Raw genomic sequence first — 22,986 nt, forward strand, 5'->3', positions numbered from 1 at the left:
GTTTGGAAACCTCTATTGGACCAAACAGTTGCAACCAGATTGCTAACTGGAGTTAACCAAACTAATTCAACTTCTCTGTTGAAGCAGTTTCACTGGCTGGTGGTCCCTTTCTGGGTACAATTCAATTCTGGGAACAATTGATAAATCCTTATATGGCTCAGTCCAGTTTATTTGAGGGATCATGTTTCCTCTGAGGAATCTGTGTTTTGAGATCTGCTGGGAAGTCCCATCTCTGTATCTCAGCACCTTAACAGGTAAATCTGGTGGGAATGCGAGAGAGGGCTTTCTCAGTAGCTGCCCCTGGCTCAGGAATTCTCTTTCCAGAGTCTTTGTTTCTTTGTTTGTTTAGACTGGCACCCTCTCTACTCAATTTCCACAGACAGGTTAAGATTGGGTGTACTGTCTGCTCCACCTGAACAATGTGCTGGATTTTATATCTGTTATTTCTCTTGTGCTGTTTTTGTAATGGTTTGGTCTTTTAACTGGTGTGTTGTTGTTGTTGTTTTGGAGTTTCATCACTTTTTGTATTTTGTGAATTTTAAACTTTTTTAATCTTTTGTAAACTACTGCTGAGCCCCTGGTAGTGCAGTGGGTTAAACCGCTGAGCTGCTGAACTTGCTGACCAAAAAGTTGGTGGTTTGAATCCAGGGAGCAGGATGAGCTCCCGCTGTTAACCCCAGCTTCTGCCAACCTAGCAGTTCGAAAACATGCAAACGTGAGTACTGCTCCAGCGGGAAGATAACGGCGCTCCATGCAGTCATGCCAGCCACATGACCTTGGAGGTGTCTACAGACAATGCCGGCTTTTCGGCTTAGCAATGGAGGTGAGCACCAACCCACAGAGTCGGACATGACTAGACTTAATGTCAGGGGAAAGCCTTTACCTTTACCTACCTAAACTACCTTGACTCCCAAATTGGGAAAAGATTATGATCATCATCACCATCATTATTATCAGTTAACAATTGTGAGATAGATAGGACAAGCCTCCAGAGTTTATTTTGATTGTGTTCCCAACAGTTCCTGTGAAGACAGAGAAATCTGATTACTCACTGGATATTCCCTGGGAATTCTATATAAAGGCTTTTTAGTGTTCATAGAAAGTGTTGGTTATATGTATTTTAAATAAAGGTGTAGATATCCAAATATACAGTTTGTGAGTCCTTGGAAAACGTCTCTGCTCTTCAGAAGGGTGAAAGATTGTGTAGCACATCCTGGGATACAAAAATTAAAAATGCACAGTATACATAACGATACATAAGTACAGGCTACTGTATTTGTGTGTAACTACACACAAGGCTGGCCTAGCTTGTCATATAAAAAAATAGTAACCTTTCATTTTCAGGATGAAGGTGGGGCTAGCTCTGCCTTCCCAAACCTGATACTCTTCAGCTGTGATGGATGAAGTGGCCAGTGGCCATGCTGGCTGGCTGGCAGTGATTGAAGCTGCTATCTGACAAATTTGGGCACATTTGGGCTGGAGAATGTATCCAGTACTGTACACAGATTCCATGTCCAGCAATGATGAGAGCACATATCAATACACCCCAGCATTTCTTATATTATTATTCAATAGTAAGAATGCCATGTAACACGCGGTGGTTGTTGGCGTCTCCCCCTGTGTACTTGGTACAGTAGCATCTTTATTTTAAAAATCAAGTCAGTGGTTGTTTAGATTAAGGATATCCTACAAAAAAACTTCACAAGAACTGTATATTAAATCATACCACTGCAAACATTCTCTCCAAATCTGGCAAAAAAACAAAAATCCTTAGTTGTTGTTTCTGACTTATGTTTTTACTGACTTATGGTGACCCTAAAACAAACCTATGGCAGGTTTTATTGGCAAGATTTGTTCAGAGGGAGTTTTGTCTTTGCCTTAAAGATATTTATATGAAATGAGAAATAAACAGCCAAAAATAAGTATATTTGTATAGCTATGATAAAACTTTGAATATTAAACTCCTTGCCTTGAAATATTTCAAATGATACACCACAGTCAAGACTCACAGGACCCTCAAAGTAGTTTCATGTATGCCATATAGCCTATATTTTAAGTCAGAGCATCCTAAACGTATCTTCCATTAGGTGTGATGCAGACAGCTTCATTGGACTTTGTAGGTATTTGTAGTACCAGCAAAGTGCAGTCTGCATTACGGTTCACATCTAATCTAATATTTAAATTTACTTTGGATGTTTGCATGTATTTATAGTGCTTGTATGCTTCTTGTCACAGTAAAATCTCTAAATAGCTTGCACTACAGGTGAAATCTAGTGTAATATTTTAAGTCATGGCCTCCCCTTAGGGCAGTGGTTTTCAACCTGTGGGTCCCCAGGTGTTTTGGCCTACAACCCCCAGAAATTCCATCCAGTTTATCAGATATTAGGATTTCTGGAAGTTGAAGGCCAAAACACCTGGGGACCCACAAATTGAGAACCACTGCCTTAGGGACAGTTACCTTAGCCTTTGTATGTGTGTATATATATACTTTCATACTGCTTGTTACATGTCTGATGAGTACATATCTAATACAATATTAATCAGCTTCCAAACAATTTTTTAAAATTCAAAATACTTTGAAACACTCAACAGTAATTCAAAACCAGAGTGGTGTAGACTTATTTAAACAAACTGCCTTAACGAATTTGTTTTAAGCAGCCATTGCCTTTGGCTCTTGGGCCATCCAGGGGGGAAAATTCTGTCATGTGGCTGCCATCACTTTATGAACTGATGTACCACAGCATTCTATGGTTTTCAGAACAACTCATAGTAAAGGTAAAGGTTTTCCCCTGACATTAAGTCTAGTTGTGTCCGACTCTGGGTGTTGGTGCTCATCTCCATTTCTAAGCCGAAGAGCCGGCATTGTCCGTAGACACTTCCAAGGTCACGTGGTTGGCTTGACTGCATGGAGCACTGTTATCTTCCCACTGGAACGGTACCTATTGATCTACTCACATTTGCATGTTTTCGAACTGCTATATTGGCCAGGCCACCACTAACAATCTTCAGAGAAAGGATTCAATCGGGCTCATGTGGGAAAAGAGAGCCTGCCAAATATACTGAGGTCCTTTCTCACTACTGAACAAGCCCCGTATCCACTGGTGATACGTTCCTGCACTTCATGGTTGCTATTACCCATGTAACTGTAGGTAATATTAACCTTTATTGAAATGAAAGACTTCTGGCCCAAGAATATAAAAGAGTCATGCTGAAGGAGCTAGAACATGGCTAGAGAAGACATATATTTGTTGCATGTGGATTAATGAAACCAAACTACTGGTTCTAAAGATACAGGGGTTTTACCGTACACAAATATAGCACTATGATTCTACTTTACCTGCCAAGTTTGTATCCTATGGAACCATTGGGTTAGTTGAAGAAGCCCTCTGCCTGAGAATTTTAAATACTTCTCTGTAAATGACAAATCTTGGGAATCCATGAGATATTGCCACGAAAATTAACTGGAATCAGAGTAGAAGAATGATATGCCATGAAAGAACACCTGTTCCCTAATGCATTGTATGCTGAGAACAAAGATTTGAAATGGCTCTGTAGTGAACACATAGCCAGTTTCATGAATATCCACATGGCTCTTTGTCTTTCCTCCATTCTGCCTGCAGACATGCTTGTGTGTAATGCAAAGTGAGAAACAGGGTGGAATGTTTCATTCAGATTGATTGGAAAGTTCCTGTTCTTTTCAATTTTATATTGGGTTAAAGCAAACTGATTTGGGGAGCTGGTATAAAATGTCTCTGATAATATTAAGAACTGAAATAAAAATTCTAGGATAAAGAACATGTGGATATCTCCAAAGCAAAAAAAAAAAAAGTCCAGAACAAAATCTGAAATTTTCTGGATGTGCTCTATGTCTGGATGAGCTCTATATCAAGTTAAATCAGGTATGGTGAATATGTGGCCTTACAGATTGGCTTGCAATCCCCATCATCCCTTACGATTGGCCGTGTTGCCTTAGGGTTGCTGAGAGTTACCATTTACCAATGTTTGAGAGGTTATGCATTCATCACTGTCAGATAAAGTTAACAAAAAGAAATTCCTCTTTGGTCTATTAGAGAATGGGACTTACCTACCATGACTTTGTGGTAAAGTAACAGTTATTAAATATGAAACCCATGCTCAGTAACCAACAGGGACACTTGGAGAGTGAAATGCTTTCCCCCAGAAGTATGAAAACTTCTTAGTTTCATTCACTTGTCCTGATGGATTTAACTTTTCAGTACAGAAATGGAATCTTGATGAAGTTGTAATTCACTGTGCTTTGCCTCTTCCCCAGCCGTATTAAAAGCAATGTGGATGGCAGATACTTGGTGGATGGTGTCCCCTTCAGCTGCTGTAACCCAAGCTCTCCACGACCCTGCATCCAGTATCAGGTTTCGAACAACTCAGCTCACTACAGTTACGACTTCCAGACAGAAGAGCTCAACTTGTGGAACCGGGGATGCAGGGAGGCTCTGCTGAAGTACTACGGTGGCATCATGAGCTCCATGGGGGTCTTCGTTCTCTTCGTCTGGCTTTTTGAGGTAACACATTGGCAGAGTGGTTTCTTTCCTTTTTTCTAGATCCTGCTTTAAAAACTGGTCTCTACATGGAAGGGCAAAGATGGGTAATTGTAAGTAACAAATGGGGAATTGCAACAAGGATTTAACTAACACAACTCCTGCATTTCCTCCAACCTTTCACAGATGGCAACAGGGACACATATGGCCAAATAGCATCAGCATATGGTCAAGATGGCAAATATTATTAATGAGGTAGAAGTGACGAGTGGGGTGCCACAGGGTTCTGCCCTGGCCAGAGTGTTACTCAAGATGGAATAAAGGGTTTGCTTATCAAATTTGCAGATGACACCAAATTGGAAGGGATAGCTAATACTCCAGAGGACAGGATCAGAATCCAAAATGACCTTAACAGATTAGAGAGCCGGGCCAAAACTAACAAAACGAATTTCAACAGGGAGAAATGTATAGTACTAACGTTATAAATTAAAATTAAAATGCACAGATACTGTATAGCAGTGATTCCCAAAGTGGGCGCTACCATCCCCTGGTGGGTGCTGCAGCAATCCAGGGGGGCGGTGATGGCACCTATTAGGACATGGGGGCGGGGCCAGGGGAGGGGCGGGTCCTCTTCCCAACTGCCGGAGACAGGACTGAGCAGGCCTGTAGCAAGGGGGGGGGGGGTTTAGGGGTTCAACCCTCCCCCCAAAAAATTTTCAGGTTATAAAAAAAACCTGGTTTACTCATGAATTTTAACTGGTTAACCAAATCCCCATGCTAAATCTATGAGACGCAAAATATTAAGAGTCCCTCCAGGCACTATCTCAAGCAGATATTGACAGGTTTGTAGCGGGGTGGGGGGTGCTAGGGGTTCAACCCCCCCCCTGAAATTTTCAAACATCCCCCCCCCCATTTTTTCTGGCTACGGCCATGGGACTGAGACCTGAGGCGCCTGTTAGGACACAGAGGGTGGAGCTAGAGGAGTGGGTGTGGCTTCTTCTCAAGAGCCCAAGACAGGGCTGGGCTTCTATACCTCTCCTGAGAGGCTTTTTAGGACTAAGGGATGGGGCTGGGGTGGGGGCGGGGCCTATTCCCAAGAGCGCGAGACAGGGCTGAGCCTCTATATACCTCCCCTGAGGCACTTGTTAGAACACGGGGGTGGGGTATAGAGGTTCAGCCCTGTCAGGCACTTGGGAAGAGGCCCCACCCCCTCCTCTAGCCCCACACCCTGTGTCCAGGACAGGGATAGAAGCTCAGCCCTGCCTCAGAGCTTATAACTCCGCCCATCCCAGTCCTAGCCACCCATTTCTGGCCCCGCCCACCTCCCAGGTCTGCATCTTGGACTAGGGGAGAGGCTCAACCCCGCCCTCTTGAGCAGGAGCCACGCCCACCCCTCTAAGCCACGCCCCCTTTCCAGGGGGTGCTGAGTCATATTTTTTCTGGAAAGGGGGTGGTAGGCCAAATAAGTTTGGGAACCAATGCTGTATGGGATGGGTGACACCTGGCTTGAAAACAGTACATATAAAAGAAGTCATAGTATATCAAAGCTGATCATGGAAGAGCTTGGCAGTTGAAATTAATTATTTCTTCTTCCTGTCAGCTTCCTGTCATTTGGTCTGCAGCACCTTAAAAAGTCAATGTGATTCTAGGCTGCATCAATAGGAGTGTAGCGTCAAGATTGAGGGAAGTCAGACCTCACCTGGAATTTTCATAAAACACTTTTCTGGAGATTCCCGAGTATGCTGGAGTCCTACCTTACACTTTTGCTTCCAGCCTGTTGGGATGGACTCAGATTTAGTACTGAAAATGAAAGAGGCAAAACAAGATCCTTGATATTCAGTGAAAGTGAAAGCTGAGTGGGTTTTTTACATTGTTTTAGTTTACAAGCTCAAGTAAGTATATGTTACTGTCTTATTTTGGTGTGATCCCATTTTGAATAGACATCCAATATCTGAGATTGTTCACAGAGATAAGGATCGTACTCAATATAGCGAAGCTGCAATCCTATACTTACTTAGCAGTGTGAACGTGGAGTTTAGTTTTGAGTTGATTTGTAAAGGACTGTGGCATACACTTCTTAAATCAGTGGTGATATTGTGCAAGAAAAGTCCAAAAACAGCTTCCATAACTTACATAATTATGTTCCCAGCTTCTGCATTGCAGGTGGTTTGGAAATTTGGAGCATTCTTTTAGGCAGGTAAGCCTGGGAGGATGGACTCAGATTTAGTACTGAAAATGAAAGAGGCAAAACAAGATCCTTGATATTCAGTGAAAGTGAAAGCTGAGTGGGTTTTTTACATTGTTTTAGTTTACAAGCTCAAGTAAGTATATGTTACTGTCTTATTTTGGTGTGATCCCATTTTGAATAGACATCCAATATCTGAGATTGTTCACAGAGATAAGGATCGTACTCAATATAGCGAAGCTGCAATCCTATACTTACTTAGCAGTGTGAACGTGGAGTTTAGTTTTGAGTTGATTTGTAAAGGACTGTGGCATACACTTCTTAAATCAGTGGTGATATTGTGCAAGAAAAGTCCAAAAACAGCTTCCATAACTTACATAATTATGTTCCCAGCTTCTGCATTGCAGGTGGTTTGGAAATTTGGAGCATTCTTTTAGGCAGGTAAGCCTGGGAGGATGCCTAAAAGTAATAAACAGTTGAAGATGGGACAAACTGCACACCTCATTGTCCATATATAGTTAAGGAGCAGCTTTTGGGCAATCTGGAAATTGTGGTGGGGATGTGAAAGATGGCCTTCTTGGTGGTAACTCCCAGGCTGTGAAATTCCTTCCTATAGATGCTGAATTGCCCTCTCCATGTTATAATTGCTGCCAACATACAAAGACATTTTAAAACAGGTGGGACTTTGGCAACTGATGGACTAGAAAGAGAACTTCTATTGGGAGGAGAATACTGTAATTCTATCTATTGCTTGTCAATTGAGTAATATTCAAAGGTTATAATACGTTTAACAGCTTTTATCATTATAACATTATGTTTTTATACAAATTTGAATTTGTTAGATAGCCTGAGTCAGTTTTGCAAGACAGTAGCTAAGGTATGTGTGTGCGTGTATCTGTGTGTATGTGCAATGACCTCTCTAAAGCAGTTTGTGTTTCTAAGGAGTAAGTTCTACCAATATCTGCCCATACGTAAGAAACATTGGGTATCTTATGTCTCAAAAGTACAATCTTCACCCTGTTTTCTTTTGAATAAATGCATAAAAGAACACCAAGTTTAAGAAAACATGGCATTTCTGATCTTAAAGCAGTAGCTGCAAAAACAGAAAAAGAGGGACACTAAGGTATTTTTGTCGTGAGTTTTACTGGTATTGTGGATTGCTTAAAAGACAAATAGATGGGCCCTAGAGCAAATCAAGCTTGATCTTTCCTTAGAAACCAAGGTGACTGAACTGAGACTGTCATACTTTGGACATATCATGAGAAAACACAGCTTAGTAGAAAAGGCAATGATACTTATTAAAATAGAAGGCAGGAGGCAAAAATGAAGACCATATTTTAGGTCAGTAGTTCCCAACCTTTGGGCCTCCAGGTGTTTTCGACTTCAACTTCTAGAAATCCCAGCCAACTTACCAGCTGTTAGGAACTGTGGGAGCTGAAGTCCAAAACATCTGGAGGCTCAAAGGTTGTGAACCACTATTCTAAGTGGATGGACTCAATCAAGGAAGCTCTATGATCATGCGTCTGCAAACCGTGGGCAGAGAAGTTGATGAGACTTAGAGGTTTCTCTTTCATGGGAACACCATAAGTCAAAGTTGATGTGATGGCAGTGGACAACAACAAAAAGCTAAATATCAGTATGATAATATTTGGGTAGAGCCATGCATGTTCCTACAATTTAGAGCAAGAGTGAGCAAAGAAGAGATCTCTGTATGTTGTCAGATTGCAACTCCTATCAGCCTGAACTTCTTTAGATAGATGTAAGGAATGCTGTAGGTTTGATTTTATACTTATCTAGTAGACCAGTGGTCCTCAACTTGTGGGTCCCCAGGTGTTTTGGCCTATAACTCCCAGAAATCCCAGCCATTTTACCAGCTGTTTTGATTTCTGGGAGTTGAAGGCCAAAACATCTGGGACCTACAGGTTGAGAACCACTGTAGTAGACCATACTTTCCCCATTCTGACTTCAAATGTACCCAGAGTAAGAGTTTATAGTTCTCTCTGTATTTATCCAGAAGAAAATCTCACCATGTTAAATAGGATATAGGGGTTTCAAGTGTTCTTTATATGAGGGCCAAAAAGCTTTTCCCTTATAGGGCTAGAAAGAGACCTTATTGGACAATTTGCTAATTTTACCGATTTTTTTTTCAGAGAATAAATCTGATTTACCTAGAACATAAACCTATTAATAGCTGGTTCCTAGGTGTAAAAGCTGCATGTCATTATTTCCAGCTATCCCTTATTGTTACTTGACCTGGCTACACCAGTAGGATAAGCTTCCACATATGTGGACATAGGATTGCAGCGTTATGCATTGAAGATTTTCATAATTGTCTACTGTATGAGATAAACACAGAAAGAAGATTCCTTGCAAACAAAAATTGACTTGAAAAATGGTTATTGTATTTTTGTAAACAAATGTTCAGAATAAATATTGATAAAACCAACAATCAAATCCAATCAAAACCCAGTATTAAGGTATAAAAATAACAAATTGCAAGATAAAATAGGGAAAAATTCATAAAAACATGGAAGGTTAAATCAGATTCAATAATCCCACTGAATCAATTGAATGCTCCTGAGTGTTGATTTACCAAGTTACTTTTGATTCAGTGGGTCTACTCTAGTTTGTGTTTTCAACTGGATGTATATCAGTGATGCAAATCATGTGGACCTTTACACATTGGACTGCATTTAGAGATCCACATGATTCCCAAGTTGGACTGTATGTCCTAGCAGCCCCCAGTCAGCATATACCATACAGTGGTGAAACATCCTGGGAATTGTAAGCAACAGTATTGAAAAGGCTGCATGATTGCTACCCCAGATGTGGCCAAACCCATTTAGATTTTGCCAAAATTCTGTGTCTATGGAACAAATATGATGCAGTAGAATTCCAGTACTTTGTTTATACCTTGAAGATATTGGATCCCATCAGATCTTGAAAGTTGAGCAGGATGAGGCCTGCTTAATATTTAGAAAGGAGACCATCAAGGGATACCATGTGCTGCAGGCTATTCAAGAGAAGGTAACTGCAAGTCACCTGTCAGTATTCCTTGCCTTTCCTGGGGTCTGCAGGAAGTCAACAGGCAACTTAAAGATACATTGTTGAGTATGTATCTTCAATTCATTTCTGATGTATGGTGACCATAAGGAATTTTGTTGGTAAGATTTGCTCAGAGGTGTCCTCTGATGTTGAGAGTGTGACTTACCCAGTCATAGGGTGCATCTACACTGTGTTTGACACCACTTTGCTTGTTATGGTTCAGTTATATGGAATCCTGGGATTTGGACCTTGGTGAGGCACCAGCACTCTCTGACAAAGAAGGCTAAAGACCTTGTAAAGCTACAACTCTCATGGTTCCATAGCATTGAACTATGGGAATGAAAGTGGTGTTCAACTCTGTTATTTCTACAGTGTAGATACACTTATAGTCCAGCAATAAGATCACTACATCATGCTGACTCTCTGAAGGCACATATTACTATTTTGTTTATGAAGTAGATAGAAAACATTATTTCCCTTGTTTTGATGTTTGGTCAGACCATCAAAAATCAAATTTAACCTCAGAATTGCAGTCTGCAGCATGGAAAGCAGCTTTGCTTTTGCAGAATAAAAACATAGATAACTTCAACTGTCATTTGTTTGACCAATTTGCTTAAGCATGTCAGTTGCTTTTAATTACCCAAATTACATACTTACTTATCTTACTCTGTTTACTTTGTTGCTATATTTGGGGCAGCAAAATTATGTATTGATATTGAAACTGCAGGACTAAGCAACATGACTTTGGATGGCTAATAACACATGAAATCTTTCATAGACATCACACTGATAAAACTAAAGTTAAAAGTCACAAAAAAGATATTGACAGAAATCTAAATTCCTGAAATTTTCCCTGGAATGTCATAGGCCTAAATTCAATCCAAAATAGAGCAGACCCATTACATCAACAGAATATGTATATCTGTATGTATTATTTACCAATAATAATATAATAATAACTTTATTTTTATATCCCGCCTCCATCTCCCCAAAGGGACTTGGGGCGGCTTACATGGGGACAAGCCCGATCCAACAAAGATTAAAACCAAACATAGATTAAAACATATTTCAATAAAATCAATGACATTACAAGAAGACAATAATATGAAAACAGCATTATCAACAGCCAATAGTCTGAGCAGTAATGGGTATTGAAATTCAAGGGGAAGGGAATTGTGCAATAGAATTTCAGAACAGGGCTGGTGGGTAAAAATGCAAGGGCCAATAATAAATTAGAAGTAAAAGAGCCATGTCAGTTTAAAACGCTAAACCTATAGGAAGAAGGACAGGGATAAAGTTCCTTTTGACTCAGTGAGTCTACTCCATTTGGGACTAGCATTAGATTCAGCCCATTGTCCTTACTAACTTTCTAAAGACAACATCAAGATATCACTGTTAGTATTTATATATCACTATCTTGATATTGAGGTAATGATGCTAAAGAAATTTACCAACACATTTTCCAGTCCTCCTAATCATAGCTTTTAGCTAAAATAGATTCTCAACTGAATGCTAAATTTGAAAAGATCCAAGCAGGCATTCAGCCTGAATAAGTGGGGGAAAAGACCCTGTCAAATGGCTCAGGGTTTCCCGGAGTGCAAGAACTTCTGAAGAGCTTTGAAACTTTAGTGCTAGCATCAGGAATGCGGGCTGCAAGCATGGTTCATGGCTCCTGTTTGAAACCCAGACTTTCAGTGGTGTAGTGGAGCCAGGACTTTTTGACTGGCAATTGATCCAAAATCTAATTTGTCCATCCTCTCCCTAGGCTTTCCTGTGCTTCAATTCATCACAGTAGCTGGAGAAGAAGGGGAATTTAAGCCAAGATTTAATTGTTATAGAGCATTCTTATTGTAATCCAAAGATTTTTGGGGTGGATTTACCAAAAGAAAAAAACCTATTATTGACAGAGATGAAAAATGGTAGATATTGTTATGTAGTAAATTAGAACAGCTACCCACACTTCTTGACTTTCTGTGGGGGTGTTATACAGATGCTAAACTTTAAACTTTATACCAGGTTCTTAATTAGGGGAGATTTTGTAAACATACTCAGATGAATATACTTACAACTCTGCTTGAAAATGCTATATTCAGCGTATTAATGTCTGCAAAGAAACCCAGCATACAGGAATGTTGAAGAACCTTTGGCCCTCTAATCATGAAAACTCACTGGGCTGTCATGAGCGCGTCGTACTCTTTCAGCCTGAGACTAAGGAAAAGGCAAAAGACACCTCTGAACATACCTTGCCAAGAAAACCCCATGTTAAGGTTGTCTTAGGCTTGCCATAAATAGGAAATAACTTGGATGAACCCAGCAGCAACAATATACATAGGTAGAGACTGGCAGGCAGGCAGAAACACTGCATCCTTTTTGGATCCAGGTCCATCTCAGACGTTCTTTGGGTTCCATGTACTTAGGAAATGGAATTGCACGGAAGTCCCACAAAGGCCATCAGACAATGTAAGGGCACTTCTGGTGGGACTCTGTGGTGCTCATTTTCCTAAGCGAATGGAAACATAGTCCAAAGACCATCTTCAAACTAAGCTGCAGAATGTGGGGGAAAGCTGGAAGAAGACAAGGAAAGGTGCGGTAGGTATGTGGGGTGACTGGCCATCCCTGAAGATAAGGAAAGACGGGAGGGAATGGTGTCCAGGTCCACCTTATAGACTTCATTAGACATTCTTCAGGCTCCATTTCCATGTGCTTAGGAAACGGAGTCTCATGGAAATCCTACGGAGGACATCAGACAATGTAAGAGCACTTCCGGTGGGACTCTGTGGTGCTCAGTTTCTTAAGCGAATGGAAACCTAGTCCAAAGACCGTCTTCAGACCAAGCTGCAGAATGCAGGGAAAAACAGGAAGAAGACAGGGAACAGTGCCGTAGGTATGTGGAGCGCCTGGCCATCCCAGAAGATAAGGAAAGGCAGAAGGGAATGGTGTAAGACGGTTCTCTCCATTTTTCCCTGCTTTCCCACCACCCATCTGATGAAGTCCTATGAAAAGTCCTGTTGATTTGCTTTTTAATTTCCTATGTAGTACTCTCTCCCTCCTTCTGTCTGTATGTGTGTAAGAGAGGGAAAGAGTATTTCAAAACCTCAAGGTGGTTTGCAACAAAACTGAAGAACAGATATAAATAGACACACATTTGAAGGGAACTCATAATGAAAGTGGAAGATGCAAAGAGGAGAAGGAAACTGGGACATTTTAAAAGCACCTGAAAAAAACGAGATTAAATAGGATTAATTGGGACTGTCCCTCCCAAATCAAGACAGTTGGGCTGTATGCTTTAACGCATTGCAGGACTTTCCTCCCAATTCCATATTCAGCTGTAACATGTGTTCTTGGCATCCTCCAAGTGCTGATCATTTTTAACATCTCAGAGGACCCCCAAGAATACATGTTATAGCTCAATTGGGAATAGGGAGCAGTGCATTAATACATATCCTCTAGCTGTCTGGTGGGCAGGCATGTAGCCGGGGGGGGGGGGGGGCTTGAATTCTCAGGGTGGTCCGTGAGAAGGCCTTATATTTATTATTTAAACTGTTATGTTTATCCATATCATGATCTGGCCACCATGCTCAATATATCCCATATGCATGGGGGTATTGGGATAACAATACAAAAAGTTTGCTAGGATAGATCCTCTCCCATCCAAACTCAGCCACCCCCTCCCGAACAAAAATTCCAGCCCCCCCTGAATCAAAATCCTGGCTACGGGCCTGCTGGTGGGTATTAAGGAAAAATTTGTGTTCCTGGTGTTTTCCTTGGAAGAGGCCCCAACATCACTACGGCTTCTAAGGGCTATTTCTGTTTGGGAAAATGGAAGCATTCTCATGCAGAGCTCACTGGTGTCTTAAGTGAAAAGCTGGGAGCTTTAGAGCAGATGACATAATTAGAGGAGGCAGATAGAGGCCAATCAGGCTTAGGACGTGTAATGGGGCCATGGTTCGCTCAGCCTCGCAAAGAAATCCAATCCGCGCTGAACTTAAAATGGCCGTCCCTGAGCGGCAAGCAGCCATTTTAAATGTGTCATAGTAGCATTGTGTGCTGCGCTCCAGTTATGTTGCAAGACAGGTCTTCTGTGGCCTAGATTGAGCATGAAATTCTGGCAAGGTGTAAGTGCTACTTAGGATAGTAATGTTTGAAGGGATGGAGGCAGTTTTGCGGTCCCCGCATCCTCCTTGGAGTGCAAGAGCAACCATGGGCAACCACATTTGAATTTGTTGCTTCCCTGATTGGGTACAAAACAACAACGTTGTGGGTAAGACTAGTTAATAAAGTAGATTCATTTCCTGGAATTACTTCTTTATCAAAATATTTGGTACCAGAGGCAGAAATAATATGGAAGGAATAGGAATAGGTAGAAGATAGTATTGGATAGGATTGAAACAGACAGCAAACAAGCAAACAATAACTTTGGCCAAAGGATCTACATAGCTCAATTGCTACTTTCAGTTCAACCTATTCACAGCATTGGTCAAGATGGATCAAGATTATTTCAAGCATCAGCATTTAATAGGACTTCAGTGCTACAAAGTAAAAGACAAAGAGTGCATAAGCAATATCTAATGCATATATGGTAATCCTTATCTGAAGTCTATGTGACCAGCACATAATATACCCAGAGTTTGTCTGCAGATGAGGATGTTTCTCAGGGTCTGGCTTTGAATGTAGACATAACATCTGGTTGTCGGCCCTCGACACACAATTTTGCAGTTATAGGGTTTCTAACATAACACAAATGACAGAGCTTAGCAAACAAAGGTCATGGGGAGATATCAGCTATTGTCAAAATAGAAAATCGAAGGCAAGAGCAGTACAAATAAATGGGCAGATATCATAAAACATATGATAAAGGCGTCCCAAGCTATAGTAGCTGGAAAGAACAGGAAAAATGGGAATGAAAAATGGTTTGTTTATATAGCAGATTGTATGCTCCAGGATTATATTTTTGAAAGGAGGTTGAAATACACAACAGGCAGCTATAAAAATAATTGGAATTCGAAATGGTGAACACCGATAGCTAGAATAAAAGGGAAAAGGAAATATAAAGAGCTAAATCATACTCTCTTCACGACTGATCATTTCAAATAATACTAGAATTGAAGTCATCCTGTTTTCCCCAAAATAAGACCTACCCCGAAAATAAAACCCCTCATGATTTTTCAGCATTTCTGAGGATGCTCGAAATATAAGCCCTATTTCAAAAATAAGCCCTAGACATAGATAATTTAAAAAGTCAATTTGGAAAAATAAGACTGCCCCTGAAAACAAGCCCTAACTCAACTTTTGGAATAAAAATTAATATAAGACTTGGTCTTATTTTGGGGAAAACAGGGTATAACTGTTCCCAGTGGGTGGGGGATGAAGGGCGGGGGAAGAACAATTGTTAGACGCAAGAAGTTGATAAGTGTGGATTGGTAAGGTTAATGTAAACAAGATACATTATATTGAGATAAAATGTAAGTGAAATTTCATTATCGAGATTTGTATTGCCCAACTTGTGTACACAATTACAGTAGAGTCTCACTTATCTAACCTTTGCTTATCCAACGTTCTGTATTATCCAACTCAGTCTGCCTTTTAGCAGTCAATGTTTTTGTACTCAGTGTTTTCAATACATTGTGATATTTTGGTGCTAAATTCATAAATACATTAATTAATACATAACGTTACCATGTATTGAACTGCTTTTTTCTGTCAAGTTATTGTAAAACATGATGTTTTGGTGCTTAATTTGTAAAATCATAATGTAATTTGATGTTTAATCCCTCCTTATTATCCAACATTTTCACTTATCCAATGTTCGGCTGGCCTGTTTATGTTGGATAAGCGAGACTCTACTGTAATACAAAAAATACAAAAAATCTATTGTCAAAATAGAGTTTGCCAGGCGCTCCAAAAAGATCAGTATACACTTGGACTTTTAATTCTTATTTTATGCTAACAATAGAAGAATAATGTATTGTCAAAGGCTTTCACAGCCGGAATAACTGGAATATTGCATAGTTTCCGTGCTATATGGCCATATTCTAGCAGCATGAGGTTTTGCCTGCATCTGTGGCTGGCATCTTCAGAGGAAATGAAGATGCCAGCCACAGATGCAGGTGAAATGTCAGGAGAAAATGCTGCTAGAACACAGCCAAACAACACTCCAATAGAAGAATAATTTGAAAGGCTTTAGCAAATGTTTTATTCACAGCTAACAATATGCACATTTGAAATCAAACCCTCCTGGTTTTGGCCAGGAGGATAGCAGCGTTTCCCTCTCCAAAGAGCCGGGCTCCTTGCAAGAAGGCAGGGGACGCCACTTTGGGGAGGAGAGAAGCAGTGTTTCTCTCCTCCCCAAAGCGCCAGGCTCCTTGCTTGCAAGAAGGAAGGGGGCCGGCGCTTTGGGGAGGAGAGAAGTGGCATTTCCCTCCCTCTTTTTGCAGCTGGAGTCTGGGCGCCTGAATGCGCCTCAATTGCGCCCCCAGACTTTGGCGCCTTTGGCAACTGCCTACTTCACCTAACGGTTGAACCGCCCCTGACTGCAGGCCTGCTACTGCAATCTGGCACTGGAAGCTTATTTCTTCAGCTTGTCTTCACTCTCGCTCAGGGATAATTTGAATGCTTTTTAGCATATAGAGAATTTTTTTATGCAACAGAAATACAGCATCTTCTGGCGTGAAGCCCATAAAGAGATGGAGAAAATACTTCAAAAAAAGTTTGATTTAAAACCAGAGTATTTTCTCTTAGGAATTACAGATTTTCAGATGGACCCTAATATGAACACGCTGTTTGTATACTTTGTAACAGCTGCCAGAATATGCCTAGCACAATTGTGGAAAACCCAAGAAATTCCTTCCATGGAAAAATGGATTTTGAGAATTCTAGACATTAGGAACATGGACCTTCTGACACAAATATTATCACAGAACAACTCACAAAGGCAAAGGACAGACTGGAATAAATTGGAACTATATCTGGAAGAGAGAGAAACAATAGAACTTTATTGATACAGGCTAAACAACAACCCAAGGCCTGTAGAAGTAAAAATACCAATGCTGGTTAATGTATAGACACAAAGAAAATATGATCCGCAATGCAGAAGATCTGGAAGATGCAACAAATTATGTTTTGTTATGTGTTTGTTTTGGGGTAGTTTCTTGGGATTTATTTCTCTTTTTTATTACCTTACTGATCTACTATATTCAGTCTTTTGTCTATCTTTCCTAAATTGTTCCCCCACTTTTAATGTATCAATAAAATCATAAATAAAAAACTAAAAAAAGAAAAAAGAAATACAGCATCTTCTATGTCTCGCTGCTAATAATCAGAAAGCATTGTTTGCTAAGATTAAGGTAGAGCACATGTTTTATAGCAAGTTTGATTTTTGGCATCTTCAGTTTGAAAGACTATTCCCTGCATTCACCTTAATCTCTTAATCTTGCACTATTAGGCTAATGAAATGAAATGATGCTTGCTTGTGTTCATTTTCCTGAATCAAAACAATGATTCAGAAGAGAATTGCAAGAGCCAAGAGGCCGTTAAATACTTAATTGTTAAAGTCAAGCTGGCAAGTGTCCTTGCTGTGAGCAAGCAAATAAACCTCATGACTACCTGCTCTTGTTACCTAAGAAAAACAATCCCATTAGAAACAGTTGAAGCAGCCCTGTCCCTCTCTAGATGGGAGTAGGTCTCATTGCATTCAGTAAGATTTAGTTCTCAGGTGACTATTTAAAAATACTTCACTAAGGCAAGGCATGAGATTCCTTAGCTGCATTTTTTATGTTCCAAAATCACTCATTATTAGCTTCTGCCAAGTCCTTAAAAACATGGTGTAGAGGGTGGATGGAGAGGGAGGAAGCAAAGCTCAATGGAAATGAACAGAGTGGTGGAGGAAAAGCTTTCACTTGCCATATTTACTCAAATCTAATGCTCACCTTTTTTGGCAAAATTACGTAGCCAAAAGTGAGCTGTGCATTAGATTAAATGGGATGTTTGGAATTGCTAGTTAGTGCTGTCAAACTGCATTGACTCTACAGAGTGGATACAAATTTTTAAAAGATATTTTTAAAGTTGTTTTAAAGATGTTTTTAAATTGTTGATTTTAGCCTGTTCTTGTAAGCCGCCCCGAGCCCAAGGGGAGTGGTGGCATATACGTTTGAATAATAAATAAATAAATAAATAAATTTTAAGTCTTTTTCTAATTTCTTCACTATGATCTCCTTTTTGACTGAAGACTAAGCCAAGATATAAAATCCTAGAATTATTTCAGTGTTATCATCATCCACTTTTAAGTTATATTAAGTTTGATGAGGAATCCTTTTTAACTTTCTTACTTAACCTTTGTTAGTAGTAATTCTAGACCTTTGCTATTTTCTGCTAATAAAAATGGCCAGCTTCTGATCAAAGGAAATTTAATATAATGCCAAATTTTTAGCTTTGTTTATGTTTTTTTCTGTACATTATAACTGTATTCTCAATTTGCTTCTGACATGATAAATAAATACGTGTAATGTGATATTTCTTTAACAACTGCCATCGACTTTTCACAGCTTTTCCAATTAGACATGTTTTCTCCTGACATGTTCAAAATATGATAGATTCAGCTACAGTAGAGTCTCACTTATCCAACATAAACGGGCCAGCAGAATGTTGGATAAGCGAATATGTTGGATAATAAGGAGGCATTAAAGAAAAGCCTATTAAACATCAAATTAGGTTATGATTTTACAAATGAAGCACCAAAACATCATGTTAGACAACAAATTTGGCAGAAAAAGTACAGTAGAGTCTCATTTATCCAACACTCGCTTATCCAACGTTCTGGATTATCCAACACATTTTTGTAGTCAATGTTTTCAGTACATCGTGATATTTTGGTGCTAAATTCGTAAATACAGTAATTACAACATAACATTACTGTGTATTGAACTACTTTTTCTGTCAAATTTGTTGTATAACATGATCTTTTGGTGCTTAATTTGTAAAATCATAACCTAATTTGATGTTTAATAGGCTTTTCCTTAATCTCTCCTTATTATCCAACATATTTGCTTATCCAACATTCTGCTGGCCCGTTTATGTTGGATAAGTGAGACTCTACTGTAGTTCAATACGCAGTAATGCTATGTAGTAATTACTGTATTTATGAATTTAATTCCCATAATTCCTAACAGTTGAAGTCCAAAACACCTGGAGGGCCAAAGTTTGCCCATTCCTGCTCTAGTCTATATTATTTTGTGTTATTGTTATGTATTGTGTATAAGAGTGAAATGTTGCCCTTCCCAGTATAAACTTAGGCAAAAGCCTCTACATGTTTCTGTGTTTCTCCTTATTAATAAATGTTGCCATCTTGGCCACATTCTGCCCTTGTTTGGATGGATGTGTCACAGTTTTCTTCCATGAAATGCCTGATTGTATGAATCTGTGCTTGATCAGATTAACCTGGGCTCTGTTCTTTATCCTCCCTAGCTGTCGATCATGATAGGCTTGCGGCTGCTGCATACCTCCCTGGAGAGCATTGCCAACCCAGAAGATCCAGAATGCGAGAGTGAAGGGTGGGTTCTGGAGAAGAGCCTGAAGGACACTTTCAAAAGCACCTTGGAAAATTTGAAAAGTATGGGTAAATTTAATCAAGTGGATGCAAGTGCGGAAGGTGCAGAAGGCGAAGGAGCAAAAACCCAAGCAGTCACAACCGTCAGTTGAGTATCTTGTCTACTAAGACTGTTCAGAGACTGAGATGTGTGAATATCCACTTTTTAAAAGTCGTAAGCCATCACAGCTATACATTTGTATACACCAAACACTCACTTTTGTACATATGGCCAATATAGTATAGTTCACATCGGGATAATAGAGGCATCCTTATGTTGGGGCATGAGACAGCCAGTAACGTCTATGGGAAATGGCTATAACATGATATTTCTCGAAGCAAATAACATCAAGTTATTAGGCTTGTTATATTCCCATCTCAAATAAGATTTGCAGAGTAAAACACTGGATGGTATTATCTTTTATTTTTGTCTCTTGCCATTGGAATCTAAATGGGGAAGTTTAAAAGTAAATTATTTTTGTACTAAAGTTTATGAGATATTTGAAAAAAACCCTTTAAAATAGATAGATTAGTAGGAAAAAACATAGTTTAAGATGTCAAGCCAGATAAAAGATTCATAGAAAGGTGTACAGTTTGAAAGCTCATCTGGACAAAATCAAAGGTTTAAAGTTGTTATTGAAGGGCAATTTTCTGTCATGTTCAAATGCAGTATTGTACAATATGAGTATAACTATACTCAACTTTTATGCACTGAACACAAATTTGGGATTTTATAGAAGGAAGATTAAATTCATTTGGAGGTCAAAATAAGGTATAGATGCCACCAGCAATAATTATGGTAGCTATTCCTTTATGTAATTTGCTAGATGTGCTATAATAACTGAAATAAAAACAAACCTCTGTCTTATAAAGTAATAATGGCAACTAACTCTTATTGCCTGGCTGCCAGAGGAAAAAGGCCATCTCAAATCAACATTTAGATTTTTTTAAATTCTTCCAAGATATTGATAGGGATACAATACTCAGTCATAAAAGACTTGTACATTAATTAGATGTTGGGTGTCATGTAGAAAACTTTTGATTTAACTCTTTTTTGCACCTTGCAGCAGACATTATTGACTTGGTGCATTTTCCCATCCAAGACATATGCAACATCACTGTATTATTGTGAAAGCAGCAATCCTAACAAATGTCCTTTCATTTTATAAACTGGAATGAAGCATGGGAAAATGTAACCTTGGGTCTATATGGAGCTGATATTTTATATTTATTTTCATGTACATAATTATGCGTACTTGGCTGCAAGCCTTTCCCAAAAGAAAGCAAAAGCCTTCTATTAAACGTTTAGTTGGCTTAAGCAGATCCTAAATGCTTTTGAACAGTCCCTGTCAAAAAGACTTAACTCGCTCTACAGCAACAGTGTGTCTGTGATATTATGAAAACAGAACGGTAAGCTTAAGAAGAAGTGGACTGTGAAATCTGTCATTGAGGAAGTACTTGCATAGGGATAAGGATGAAGGGAAGGGAAAATGTTTGGAAGCATAGCTTGCATATGAAGATGCCTTATATTGAATTGGTGTATTAGTCCCTCTAAGGCTAGAGGTATTTTTCACTTACAACAGGTCTTAAGACTTCCCTTGTGTTATTGCTTGGGTTCCTTTTAGCAGGAGAAGGCAGGAACTATAAAGGGGACTTTCTATATGCACCTGTCATTAAGATGTGGCATCGCACATGTGGATGGGAAATGAAGGCAGGCAAATAATTGCTCCTAGATAGGGAATATAGAGTTCTAGACATGGCAATATAAAGACAGCTAGAAAATGAGGGCATTTTGAAATAAAGCTATGGCACTAATGCTGTTAAATGGAATAGGGAGCCAGGATAGACACTTCAGAAAAAACTGTGGCTTGCAGTTGATGGAGGTTAATAGTTAAAGAAAACATATGGCAGCTCGAAGGAAACATCAATGGTAGCCTTAGTATATGAAGGCTGAGATACAAGGGCTTTGGCAACAGGTACAGGAAGAGAAAAGCAAGTTTTGAAGATAACATGTCAGAATCTGGTGGCATCTTAAACATTTAGAGGACAGCCAAATGAGAACTTTATCAAAGACCCTGAAAGCTTTCTGTTGGTTCTTGAGCTGTAGAGGGTTTTTTTCCTATATAATAAAAGGCCACTTCGATTAAACGTGTGATCTCACCTTTTTCATAATCCTTTGTTGATATCTGCATAGAAAATGTTTATAATGTTGGTACAATCCTACGGGTCCTAAAAGAATTCAGCACTTCTATGCTCCAGAGCAGAAAACAACTTGGAAAGCAGATTTTAGAAAGGAGGGTGTATAGTACTTCTTGTGCATGGCCGTACCAGGAAGCGGCTGAGCAATTACAGATATGTAAGGGCAACAACCAAAAGGTTGGTTAAGCCTTGATCTGTAAGGGAACTAGTTGGGTTAACATGAGCCTCATTTTTAAAGGACAAGCAGTTGGGTGAGTAATCTAATTAAGAAGATTTCGGAATTGTCATTTGCGGTGATTTCAGTGTGCAGTGCTCTCTGTGTGATGTATCTGTAGTCATGGAAAGTACCACAAGTTAATATGTCACACATAAACTTTTTGCAACCGTAGAAGTGTGTGGCTGAGATGCTTGGTGGTGGAACAGTCCCTGTTATCTGTGGGGTTTTTTTACATATTCTTTGACATATTCATCTTTACATTTGTTGTATTTTACTTGTAATATATTCTGCTATATCAAAATACTTTGGTTCACTTACAAAATCACATTGTCACAGCTGATCTCAAGGAAACCTTCAGTAATGTCAGCGATGTAGAGACTCTGGAAAGAGATTTGTGCTGGAACATAGGAACTGGATCCATTTTCTGTCCAAGAAATTGGAAGAATTGGTTTTTTTTTTAAGTATTTGTTTTCTCCTCCTTCTGAACATTTGTGGTCATAACCTCTGGGTTGTGTTGCTTCCAGTGGGATAAGACAAACAGGACATGTTAGCTACGTAGGTATCATTTTATTGAACTGCCACAGAGGCAAAAACAAGTGGTGAAGGTTGCCCATTGAGAAGGAAAATTAAATTGGTCATAGACAAGGCAACCAGGAAAATAGTGGAGTATTATGTAAGATAAGTTATTCCAGCTCCTGGGGGTCTACTGACAAGTCTGGCTTGTACCATGCAACTGGTAATATTTATTTGTCCTCTCAAACAGAGATTTTTGTGAAACTGTAAATGCCATTTAATTATGTTTGTAGGTGCTATTTTGCTAGTGTACATGTAGATATTTACAAAAATGTATTTCAAAGTTACTTGTTTAAAGAAAATGCTAAATATATTATGTTTAATACAATGCCTGCCTCCTTTATTTATCTGTATTACTGGGTCCCTACAGTTATTGTGTAGCTTTTACTCGTGATTAATTGTGTTTTGATTGGAAGAATTTGTAACTGACAGCCTTACCTGGTTTTTTTTTTCAACCTCTGGATTTAAGCTCCACTGGAAAACTACTGTTTAACAACACAATTGAAAAGCAGCAGTTGAAGAAATTGGGAAGGCTGACTAGTGATAAATGCATAAAGATGTCTGATGCAGCCACTACTAAGCTTTAGCTAGGCCCTGCTTGGGTACCCGCAAGTTGGAGGATGCAAGGAAAACATGAAATACGAATATAGATTGGCATCCTGATCTGTGCAGG

The 22,986-nt window shown here is 39.4% G+C and overlaps 1 protein-coding gene across 1 annotated transcript in view; it reads left to right on the plus strand.

Moving 5' to 3' along the window:
- Positions 1 to 22,641, plus strand: part of prph2 (peripherin 2) — a 37,673-nt gene extending 15,032 nt beyond the window's left edge. The window contains exons 2-3 of the mRNA XM_003215967.4: positions 4,292 to 4,538; positions 19,204 to 22,641. Of these exons, the coding sequence (XP_003216015.1) occupies positions 4,292 to 4,538; positions 19,204 to 19,437 (481 nt within the window). The 3' untranslated portion in view covers positions 19,438 to 22,641. The remainder of the gene's footprint in view (positions 1 to 4,291; positions 4,539 to 19,203) is intronic.
- Positions 22,642 to 22,986: the final 345 nt, after the last annotated feature.

This window comes from Anolis carolinensis, chromosome 1 (genome assembly GCF_035594765.1).
Source record: "Anolis carolinensis isolate JA03-04 chromosome 1, rAnoCar3.1.pri, whole genome shotgun sequence".
NCBI classification, from domain to species: Eukaryota; Metazoa; Chordata; class Lepidosauria; order Squamata; family Dactyloidae; genus Anolis; species Anolis carolinensis.